The sequence below is a fragment of the Sapajus apella genome, unplaced genomic scaffold (assembly GCF_009761245.1).
Source record: "Sapajus apella isolate SASKATOON/1434 unplaced genomic scaffold, GSC_monkey_1.0 scaffold53, whole genome shotgun sequence".
NCBI lineage: Eukaryota > Metazoa > Chordata > Mammalia > Primates > Cebidae > Sapajus > Sapajus apella.
In genome coordinates, this window is record NW_022436993.1 from 1 (window position 1) to 12,797 (window position 12,797).

At 40.3% G+C, this 12,797-nt stretch overlaps 1 protein-coding gene across 1 annotated transcript in view; it reads right to left on the reverse strand.

Annotated features, from left to right (window-relative positions):
- Positions 1-6: 6 nt before the first annotated feature.
- Positions 7-12,797, reverse strand: part of LOC116527058 (lysozyme-like protein 1) — a 20,209-nt gene continuing 7,418 nt past the window's right edge. The window contains 1 exon segment of the mRNA XM_032243766.1: positions 7-95. Within this exon segment, the coding sequence (XP_032099657.1) occupies positions 13-95 (83 nt within the window). The 3' untranslated portion in view covers positions 7-12.

Below are 12,797 nucleotides of genomic sequence, written 5' to 3' on the forward strand. Positions count from 1 at the left end.
AAGGAAAGACTCTTACCAATAGTTCATTCCTTCTGTCTCTTTAACAATTTTCCTGGCACAGATAATCGCATCTGTGAGGTCATCAGTGATCAAGGCTGTAAAAGAGAGAAGACATCAGGGTTAGGTGAGATTTTGTTGTTGGAGAGGGACCCCAACTCAAGTTTACTTCACTTTCTCACTCTTGTTGGAATGGAAGGTTTGGAAGAACTATGATTTTCCCTGCAAAGCTGCAATCTCATTTTTGTTAAGCTTCTTCAAAAAGACCTTTTTTTTTTTAAGACCATCTTCATCTTGCACTACCTGATGTTTCAGAGAAAGAGCCCAGTCCCGAAGGGTTTCTGGAAAGGTGTTTAGAGGAGATGCCACGAATGTTTTTACGTCCTGAAGAAATAGGCGCAGGCCAGGTGTGGGGCTCAGACCTGTAATCCCGGCACTTTGGGAGGCCAAGGTAGGGGGATCACTTGAGGCCAGGAGTTTGAGTCCAGTCTGGGCAACAAAGTAAGATCCCATCTCTACAAAAAGTAAAAATCAGCGAGGTGTGATGGGCACACCCCTAGTTCCTACTACTTGGGAGCCTGAGGTGTGAGGATCACTTGAGCCCAGGGGGTGGAAGCCGCAGTAAGCCGTGTTCACACCACCGCACTCCAGCCTGGCCAACAGAGTGAGACTCTGTCTTAAGGAAAAAAAAAAGGCACATAAGACAGGATAGTGCAACGTCTTCTGTATTTGGGTTAGTTTGACGTGTAAGGTCTCTTTAGAGGTAAATATTAAACTTTTGTCTATTGTCATTTGAGTTTGTGCCTTAAAATTTTTTTTATCCACTTTTTTTTTTTTCTTTTGAGACAGCGTCTCATTCTGTTGCCCAGGCTGGAATGCAGTGGCACAGTCTCGGTTCTCCTGGCTTCAAGCATTCTCCTGCCGCAGCTCCCCAGTAGCTGGAATTACAGGTTCGTGCCACCATGCCGGGTTAATTTTTGTATTTTTAATAGAGATGGGGTTTCACCATATTGGGCAGGCTGGTCTCGAACTTCTGACATCAAGTGATCTACCCACCTTGGCCTCCCAAAGCGCTGGGCTTATGGGCGTGAGCCACTGTACCCAGCCTAGGGTGTTTTTCATACGCAGAAAGTTTTAAGTCAAATACGTCTATCTCTATCTTTATTACTTTTCCTTTTTTTTTTTGAAACAGGATCTCACTCTGTCACCCAGACTGGAGTGCAGTGGCACAATCATAGCTCATTGCAGTCTCAACCTCCTGGGCTTAAGTAATCCTCCCTTTCACTATGTTGACCATTTTTATTATTTGTACTTATTGTAGAGAGAAGGTTTCACTATGTTGGACTCCAGGGCTCAAGTGATCCTCCTGCCTTGGCTCCCGAAGCGCTGGGATTACAGCCACCTCAGTGCCTGGCCATTTATTACATTTTCTATTGTTTCAGACATAACAAATCTTTTGATTCAAATGTATTCATTGATATTCACATTCTTTCCTGCTTGCCTGAAAGTGGCCTCAAAATCCTTCTCAACACAAACATGACAGAAAAAGGTAAACAAATTTTAAAAGTCCAATATCACTTCTATTGCAATTTGGTTCTCCAGGAACAGATGTTAAGATGGATTTGGGGTGCTAGATATTCCTCAGAGATCCACATCTATGAAAGGAATGGGGAGAGGGGAAGCGGGACGGGCAGATGGAGATATCCGCGTGAGATGCAGACCCAGCAGTTCCTCAGGTGGCCCAGCCATGAGCTCCTGAGTGAGCACTGTCCATCAGAGATGTCCAAGTTGGACCCACATGCCCGGTCCACATGCTTCTACTCATGTGTCACTGGGCATGGGCCACCCTGGAAGGGAACAGCCTGCAGCTGAGGCTGATCCTGAAGCAGGTGGCAGGTGCTGTCTGCTCATCACACAACTGCAGCTGAATCTTCCCTTAGCAGGGGATCTGGGAGGCCCACATCCATGAACACCACAATCGCCAATCAAGGACAAAAATACTCAAACTACTTGATCTCATTTCTGCTCGTCAATTAAGCAAAGATTTTTTTTTTTTTAGAGGATTGGGTAATGCTTGATGTTGACAAGGGTGCAGAGAGGCAGGTTCTCTGGAATACTTGTGGGTGGGAGTAGAATAGATTCAACATCTCAGGAAACCAACGTAGCAGCATGTGTTTAGAGCCTTAAAGATGTTCTTACCTTTTCACCTAGTAACTTATCTCTCAGGACGTATCCCAAGGAATATTTCCGTACAAAGTGATTTACTGTAACTTTATTATTAGAGTTAAAATGAAAAAATCTAATTGCCTCATAATCAGTGATGTTCAAATTAATCATAATACTTTCATATAATTCAATAAAGAGGGATTTGAATTATGTTTTCCCAGGATGTTTAATAATATGGAGAAATGCTCCCCATGCAATGTTAAGTTCCCAATATCATAAAGATATCCATCAAGAGCTGTACTGTCCAATATGGCAGGCATTAGCAACATGTGAACATTTAAATTAAAATTATATTAGTTGACAGATGAATGGATAAAATGTTTATATGGAGAGTGGAATATTATTTGGTCATGAAAAAGAAGGAAATGCTAACATTTGCAACAACATGAATGAACTGAGGGACATCATGCTAAGTGAAGGAAGTGAGACGCAGAAAGACAAATACCACATGATTTCACTCATATGCAAACTGTAAAAACGTTGAACTCATAAAAGCAGATAGTAGAGCAGTGGCTGGTGAGGAAAATGGGGAGATGCTGATGGAAGGGTCCAAACTTTCAGTTATAAGGTCAAGAAGATCTGGGGAATCTAATGTACCATATGGTGATCATAGTTAATTATACTGTACTGCTTACTTGAAATTTGCTGACAGTAGCCAGGCGCGGTGGCTCACGTCTGTAATCCCAGTACTTTGGGAGGCCAAGGTGGGTGGATCACTTGAGGTCAGGAGTTTGAGACCAACCTGGCCAGCATGGTGAAACCCTGTCTCTACTAAAAATAAAAAAAATTAGCTGGGCGTGGTGGCACATACCTGCAGTCTCAGCTACTCAGGAGGCTGAGGCAGGAGAATCACTTGAATCTGGGAGGTAGAGGTAGTAGTGAGCTGAGATTGTACCATTGCACTCCAGCCTGGGTGACAGAGCTAGAGTCTTAAGTGTTCTACTCTCTGTCTCTTTCACACACACACACACACACACACACACACACACACACACAAGGTAATGATGTGAGGTGATGGATTTGTTCAACTTGATTGTGAGAATCATTTCACAATGCATACAAAATCAAATTGTCATGTTATTTACTTTAAATATATACTATTTTGATTTGTCAGTTTTACCTCAGTAAAGCTGAGAAACATGTTAAAAACCATAAATTCTAATTAGTTAACATTAAACACAATTAAAACTTTAGTTCCTTATTTGTTCTAGCTACATTTCAGACACTTGAGAGCCACTCATGGCTAGTGGTTCTCATGTTTGAGGGCACAGATGGAAGACATTTTCATTGTCATGGAAAGTTCTATTAGGCAGCACCAGTTTAGATTACAAAAAAAGACAGTCATTAGTTCACTAGTATTTAAGAAGATTTGGCTCTTAACTGTGGGATCACCAATGGTCTGAAGTCTGCTGCATATTTTCTAAAATTTGTTTACAACAGAAATGCACTATTTTTGATACCAGAAAAAATTTAAAAAGTTAGCGTAAAATGTTGCATTTCAATGGAGCATTGTGATACCAGATTACTTTGTTAACTCAGTTGAAAGTGGAAGTTTTTTCTTGAGCCTGCTATTTCATTGAGTTGCTAATTTTGTTGCTTTCTCAGTTCGGCTTAACTAGAAGATAAATCTAGCGACAAATTTCTTTTAAGCAAATTTATTCTGAATGTGACTTAATTTTCCTTTAAAACAAAATACTATTAACCAAAAGAAAAACTAACAAAATATATCATCTATAAGAGACAGCAATTGAAAAAACATATGCAAATTCACTAGCATTTGCTGTACAGTTCTACAGTGAAAACCAAAGCTATATCAGCTTATAAAAGTCTTTGCCTATCTTCTGGAGATATAAATATTTAGGATAACAGTAGCTATTACCACTAGCTAACACTTTATGGAAATCTTAGTCGATGTCAGGCACATGTTAAATCTCTTCACGCAAAATCTCCATCAGTCCTCAGAACAGCCATTTCTATGGGTACCATTTTATCCCTGTAAACCGAGGCCACACATCCAGATAATGAGCCTGTTTTCCAATCAAGGGCTTACATTCTGTTTTCCTCTGATCTCTTTTTCCAACTTAAGCAAAGATTCCTGCTTATCAAACACCATAGGTTAATAAAGTTGATACTTACAATATATTTTATTAATTTTTCAAGTAATTATCTACGAGATTATCTAAATTTAAGCATTTGGTACCTGATGTATGTTCAGATTACTTAGAGACACTTTATTTCGGGTGCATACGTACTTGATAAATGCTGAGACACTGGTTTGCGTTTGGAAGTGGTCTAGCATATTTCCTGGGAGAGGTGGGTTTGGGGCGGTCTCTGGAGGTTGGAGGGACGCAGATTATATAATGCATAGTGAGGAGGAAGCAGATCACATTCTATTGTTCTGGGACTGGAGGTCATCCCAGGCGTGTACAGAAAGAGCACATTTGTATTGGGGGCAGGGCAGTTTGCTTGGATGGCGAAGCCCCGTAAGGGTTCCTGGGAGGGTGGGGCCATGCAGGACCAGGAAGCGGACACCGAGGAAAGTCGTTTGTCCCCTCCTACTTTGTTAGAGTATTTTGTTGCACAATTGGGAGGTTTTGAAAGTTGGGCTTGACTGAATTTACTCAGGAAAATATGCTAGGGAAAGCGGAGCCTGGGAAATCAAGAATCCTCCCGCCGCCCCGCCCCCGGCACCTGCCCCCCAGCCCATGCAGCACTGAGATGCCCTTACAAGAAATAGCCACAGAAGGGCAGCAGAGGGGCAGAAATGAGTTAAGATGGCACTTTTTAAATGAGGACTCTTGCCAATAATTGTTTCTGCTCAATTTACTTTAAATAGACAATTCTGTTCAGTCAAACATGAATAAAGAAAGGGTTATGTTGAACAGCAAAGAATCGTTTATTCTCCCACATCCAACAGAAAACAGCAACAATCTACACAGAAAGAGCTTCAGTCCTTGTTTTCAGTTATGTTAGCTCTACTTCAAAGTATCTGTCTCCTCGGCGCCCTCCCACCTCCCAAGTGAAATCTGGCAGCCACCACGCCGACGATGTTCATTTCTTCCCTGCTCTGAAGGGAGGAAGGCCAATTTCGGTACCAGGGTGATGAGACATAAGAGTAATATAAGTGAACTAGACTAGAGAGTCAGTAATCATTTTTTCCTTAAATGTCTCTTATTTTAAAGAAATCTGTGCCGCTGGGGGAAGATACTGTCATCACATCAGGAATTTTGTACACTGTGTGTATGTACATGTGCATGTATATGAATGTGTGTGCTTATGTGTGCTTTGTATATATGAATATAGCATCGACTTTCTATTCAAATAGTTTGGGGAAAGTAGGCAGGAATTTTAGGAATACAATTTGGAATGAGAGTGAGGAGATTGTCTAGCTCCGGAAAATGGGCACAGGCTGGGTGCGGTAGCTCACACCTGTAATCACAGCACTTTGGGGGGTCAAGGTGGGAGGATCACTTGAGCCCAGGAGTTCAAGACCAGCTTGGGCAACATGGCAAGACCCTGTCTCTATTTAAAAAAAAAAAAGAAGAAAATGAGTGTAAAGTGTATCTATACTGTACATGCATATAATGTCACATATTTTGTAAACACACTCTAATGCTAACTTTTTTTCAGGTTCCCATGACAAATGTCCCTACTTCTGTAATATGTGGAACAGAATGACATTGTTCTAACAAAAGCTTCTTTGGCCTGAGGCTAAGGGAGGCCCCCCACGGAGGGGTGGTTAGTATATAAAACCATCATCTTGTTTTCTTTTATAAAGCTATCCCTGAAAATCCCATGCTTTTCACGATCAGAAAGCAGATATAAGTGTCCTTTCACCTCTGACCATGAACCACCCAACACTTTAATGTTTTAGAATCTAAGATTGTGTTGCAGATAGACCCTTGCCCCAGGCTTCCTTAATTGGAATGAAACTGAACAATATTAAATTAGTAATCTTCATGTAAAGTCAATCATGACCACAATGGAGCCACAGATTTCTCTTCCCACTGTAAACAACTGGAAAACTAGACAGAACAGATGAAAAATTGTTTTCAGACATTGGACAACTGGCAATGCAGGATCATGATCTTTGAGAGAGAAAAATGCAGTGAGCCCCGTGATTGCCATGACTTTCTGCCCAGAGGAGCTCTGCAGACCAGGGAGGTGGAGCCAGGCAGGGGATGGCCATCTAAAAGGAGGAGACGGACACCAGACGCCAGTGCAGCTAGGATTTTGTGGAGAATACCTGGGAAGCAGGAGCTACCCAGAAGAAGAGCAGCAGAAATCTGCAAAGGGATTCCACTGAGTCTTTGACTGAAGGCTTAACTGGGTATGCACAGGTAAAATTCCACAGGGCTAGGCAGAGAACTACTGCCAGGAGCAGGGCAGTTACAGACCTCACGTGGGGCTGGGAGACATGACTTCTGACTAGCTCAAGGGAACAACCTTGCTGAATCCTCAGCACATTCAAAAGAGACACTGGGTGAGTAGTCATGCCTTGGTAGTGGGACTAAACAAGCCCTGCCATAAAGACTACTCCAGAACTTCCCTAACAAAGTTTAAGAGCAAGTCTTAAAAGGGTTAAGCTGATCAGAATAAACTTAACTGGTTAGCAAAAGAAATTCAACACTCCTCAGGGTGTGGCAACTCTGGTGACTGTAAAGTCCACACTGTAAGCCTCAGCATTCACAGTGTACTCCAGCCCATTCAAACAATGCTGTCTCCAGAAGGGAATTTCCCCTGTAGGGAACATGCACATTTTGACTTTACTGGTCCTTAGACTGACCCTTTGCTCATTATAATAATAAAAAACACATCCCTGGGTGAAGATTTAAGATGCTTATGAGACATGTGATGTATGAACAGCATGTACCATGACTGTGCAAGTGCACCGAGAGGACCACCCAGAACACGCTTACTAGCAACACCTCTTCCCACCCACTTGTCAATAACCATGGACGACTCCCATAAAGGGAGCATCCCTCATGCAGTCTTTGCTGTCTCATCCTTATGAGCAGACCGCCCTGAAGTCTCTCTCGGGGTGAACTGTCCATTCTGCACCTAGCTTTCAAAATGTTCCTTTTCTTTTTCAATAAATTAGTCTATGCTACATCTCCTTTGCTGTGTGTCTCTTGTTGAAATTATTTTACACTAAGAAGACAAGACCGGAGAACTCACAACAGCTGTCAGCACATACTCTGTATTCAATAAAAAATGATTCCATGCGCAGAGGCTGGGAAATGTGACACATACCATGAGAAAGATCAGTCAGGGAAAAAACACAGAAATGACAGTTGATTGAATTAACAGATAAGAAAATTAAATCACTGCTTATAAATATGCTCCTTTATATCAAGGACTCAAAGAGAAACATGAATAAAATGAAACGAAAGATACAAAAGTTTGCCTAACACCAAATAAAAAGTAGAGTATTTGAAAAGAAATATCCAATCAATAAGCTTAACAGATTAGCATTAAAAAAAATAAAGTGGGCCGGGCGCGGTGGCTCAAGCCTGTAATCCCAGCACTTTGGGAGGCCGAGGTGGGTGGATCACGAGGGCAAGAGATCGAGACCATCCTGGTCAACATGGTGAAACCCCGTCTCTACTAAAAATACAAAAAATTAGCTGGGCATGGTGGTGCGTGCCTGTAATCCCAGCTACTCAGGAGGCTGAGGCAGGAGAATTGCCTGAACCCAGGAGGCGGAGGTTGCGGTGAGCCGAGATCGCGCCATTGCACTCCAGCCTGGGTAACATGAGTGAAACTCCATCTCAAAAAAAAAAAAATAAATAAAATAAAGTAACAGCAGACTTGAAGACATAACAATGGAAATTATTGAAAATAAAACACAGGGAGAAAGGCTAAAAACATGAAGAGCCATGGTGGTAATGGGACAGCACCAGCCATCTAGCATATGTGCCATTAGCATCCTTGAAGGAGCAGAGTATTAGAAGGAAGAATGGCTGAAATGTTTTCGAATTTAATGAAAATTATAAACTCAGGGATACAAAATTGTTAACAAATACCAAGTAAGATAAACACAAATATCTCACATAGCCAAATTGCTAAAAATGAGTGATAGAAAATCTTAAAAACAACTAGAGAAAACAGACATATTACATGCAGGGGACAAAGATAAGAAAATCATTGGTTTTCCATTATGCATAAGGCAAGCCAGAAGGCAATGGAATATCTTTAACAATTTGAAGCTGGGTGTGGTGACTCACAGCTGTAATCCCAGCACCTTGGAAGGTTGAGGATTGCTTGAGCCCAGGAGTTTGAGATCAGCCTGGGCAACATGGCAAGACCCCATGTATTAGTCCGTTTTCATGCTGCTGATAAAGACATACCTGGTATTGGCCAATTTACAGAAGAAAGAGGTTTAATGGACTTACAGTTCCACATGGCTGGGGAGGCCTCACAATCATGGTGGTAGGCAAAAAGGAGCAAATCATGTCTTACAAGGATAGCAGCAGGCAAAAAGAGAGCTTGTTCAGGGAAACTCCTATTTTTAAAACCATCAGATCTCATGAGACTCATTCAATATCAAGAGAACACTGCAGGAAAGAACCCGCCCCCATAACTCAATCACCTCCCACTGTGTTCCTCCCACAACACGTGAGAATTATGGGAGTTACAATTCAAGATGAGATTTGGGTGGGGGCACAGCCAAACCATATCACCCCATCTCTACAAAAAATAAAATAAAAATCAGTCAGGCATAGTGGCATGTGTCTGTGATCCCAGCTACTCAGGAGGCTAAGGTGGGAGTATTGCTTGAGCCCAGGAAGTTGAGGCTGCAGTGAACCGTGATCACGCCACTGCACTCCAGTCTGGGTGACAGAGCAAGACCCTGTCTCAAAACAACAATAACTGGAGAGGAGAACAACTGTCAGCCCAGAATTTTATATGTAAAGAAAATGTTCCTCAAAATCAAAATAAAATAGAGATATTTTCAGACAAACAAAAGCAGAGAGAACACTTGCTAGTAGACCTCTACCCTAAAAAAAAGACAAAACCAAAACCAGAAAGAAGTTAAAGAAATTTTTTCAGCTGAAGGGAAGTGTTGTCAATTAACTACCTCCCCAAATAAATCCACCAAAGGAATGAAGAGTATTGGAAATAGTAGATATGTAATTAATATTGTAGAACATTTTTCCTCATTTAAAAAACTATTTAAAAGACAATTGTTTAAAGCCAAAATAATAAAAATGCATTGTGAGGTATATAAATGTAGAAGAAAAATGCATGACAACATGGCATAAAGGATGGAAAAATCAAAGAATACTGTTAAGAAACTTGTATGTTACATATGAAGTGGTGCGTTATTTGAAGGTAGAATGTGATACGATAATGATGCCTATTGAAAACCCTAGAGTAATTACTGAAAACAAAGTAGAGGTATAGCTAACAAACCAATGGAGGAAATAAAAGAGAATAATAAAATATATTTTTAAAAATCCAAAAGAAGGCAGAAAAATGTAACCAAGAATAGATGGCACAAACAGAATAGCAAGATAGCATTTAAAACTAGCCATATCAATAATCACACTAAAGGTAAATGATCTAATCAAGGTTCCACAAAGTATGGCCCACAGGCCAACCTCCTGTTTCTATAAATAAATTATTGGAACACAGCCAGTCCCATTCATTTACATACTGTTTATGTTGCTTTCACACTCTGTAATGGTTGAGTAGTTGCAATAGAAACCATATGACCTGAAAAGCCCAAAATATTTACTATTTGGTCCTTTAAGAAAACATGGTTTACTCACTCCTACTGAAAAGCAGTAATTATCAGAATGCATATAAAAACAGCACATAACTACATGCTACCTATAAGAAATTTACTTTAAATATAAAGACACAGATGAGTTAAAAGTAAAAGGATGGAAAGAAGAAACATATTATGCAAAGATTTCCCTAAAGAAAGCAAGAGTGGGCTATACTGCTGTCAGATAAAGCAGATTTCTGGATGAGAAATAGTACCAGAGTTAAGGAGAAACATGGACTCCAGTGATAAAAGGGTCAATTCACCACGAAGACACAACAGTCCTCAATGAATATGTGCCTAACAACAAAGCTTCAAAAATGGACAAGACTGAAAGGAGAAATAGAAAAAACTAAAATGATAGTTGCAAATTTCAATATGTATCTCTCACTATATGATAGTTCTGCTAAGAACTATCTAGTAAGTTCTAAGAAAATCAAAAAGGAAATAACAGTCATTTACAGAACATCTACCCACCAAATATAAAAGACACATTTTTTTTTCAAATGTACATTCACCATAAGATGGCTTTGCTGTGCTGTAAAATAAGGTTAAAGACGTATTAGAGGTTTGGAACCATACAGACCAGGGGTCCCCAACCCAAAACCACGGATCAATACCAGTCCATTGTCTGTTAGGAACAAATCTCACAGCAGGAGGTGAGCAGCGGGCAAGGGAGCTAAGCTTCATCTGTATTTACAGCCACTTTCCCTTGTTTATATTACCATCTGAGCTTCACCTCCTGCCAGATCAGAGGCTGTGTTAGATTCTCACAGGAGTGCAAACCCTTTTGTGAACTGCACCTGCGAGGGATCTGGGTTGCACGCTCCTTACAAGAATCTAATGCCTGATGATCTGTCACTGTCTCCCATCATTCCCAGAAAGGGCTGTCTAGTTCCAGGAAAACAAGCTCAGGGCTCCCACTGATTCTACATTATGGTGAGTTGTATAATTATTTCTTATATATTACACTGTCATAATAATAGAAATAAAGTGGACAATAAATGGAATGTGCTTAAATCATCCTGAAACCATCCTCCTCCCCCTGGTCCATGGAAACTTTGCCTTCTACAAACTGTTCCCTTGTGCCAAAAAGATTGGGGGCCACTGATGTAAACTATAGTCTCTGACCATAATGAGGTGTAACTAGGAATCTATAATAAAAACTCATTCCTCTCTGGGCAAGTGGGTAGTAACGGCCTGTGATTCCTATCCCTCACTTCACCACTGCCATGTTTTTTCTATGATTTGATCAGATTTTTGAAAGTAAAGTCTTTATTAACATTCCCCTCCAGTTACCCAGTTTGTGTTTGTTCTGTCTTCCAGCCAGGATTCTTTATGATACAGGAAGCAAAAAATTTAACAATTTGGTTTTCAGAAAATGTACTCATAGAATGTATGCTCAAAATGTATTGATAATTTGGTAGCACAGAATTTTATATTGGAAATGGTTTTCCCTCAGAGTTTTGAAGACGTTTTTCCATTCTCTTCTAGCTTCCAGTGTTGTGGTTGAGAAGTCTGATGTCACTCTGATGCTTGATTTCTTTGTGTGGTACACTTTCTTTTTAAAATGGAAGCCTGTTGCATATTCTGTTTTTCTATAGTGTTCTGAAATTGGATGAGGCTGTTCCTGAGTGTGAGTGTAGAATAATCAATTGTACAGTAGTTTCTCTTTATCCAAAGGGGACACATTCCAAGGCTCCCAGCTGATTTCTGAAATGATGAATAGTACCAAATTCTATATATGCTATGTTTTTTTTTTTTTTTAAGCCAGAAAACTGAGACAGCTACTAAGTAACTAATGGGCATGTAGTGTATGCAGTGTGGATACACCGGACAAAGGAATAATTTATATCCAGTGTGAGACAAAGCAGAATGGTGCAAGATTTCATTACACTACTCAGAATGGCATGCAATTTAAAAGTTATTAATTATTTCTGGAATTTTCCATTTAATACTTTTGAGTCACAGTTGACCCTGAGTAACTAAAACTATGGAAAGCAAAACAATAGACAAGGGGTGACTACTGTACTGGTCATGTGATGAACCTTACAAATGGAAATCACATGCTCTTTAGTTCTGGAAATGCTTTTTAAAGGTTGTGTCCTATCTACTGTTTCTCTTCTCTCCTGCTAAAACATATTTTTATATCCATTTATTTTATCATTCTTATTTCTCCTATTTTCCACTTATCTCTTTCTTTTTTTCATTCTGCTTTTAGAGTGATTTCTTCAATGTTATCTTCTTATGACTTTATTGAGTTTTCCATTTCTGTTATCATATTGTTAATTTCCAAAGGCTCTTTATTTGGTTCTCTGAAAGTTTCCTTTTTCTTTCTTTCTTTTTTTTTCAGACAGAGTCTTGCTCTGTTGCCAGGTGCCAGGCTGGAGTGCAGTGGCATGATCTTGGCTCACTGCAACCTCTGCCTCCTGGGTTCAAGCAATTCTCCTGCCTCAGCCTCCCAAGTAGCTGGGACTACAGGCACATGACACCATGCCCAGCTAATTGTTTTTCTATTTTTAGTAGAGACGGGGTTTCACCATGTTGGCCACGATGGTCTTGATCTCTTGACCTCGTGATCCGCCCACCTCCTCGGCCTCCCAAAGTGCTGGGATTACAGGTGTGAGCCACCATGCCTGGCCTAAATTTCCTTTATCTTTTTCAAAAAAGGCATCTTGCTTTGTTTCATCTAAGCATCCTCTCTTACCTGTCTGAAGATATTAATGATAGTTTTCTGAATTCAAAGTTTTCATTTCCTTGCATAACCTCTGCTTTCAAAAAGGTTTTTTTTTTTTTTTTTTTT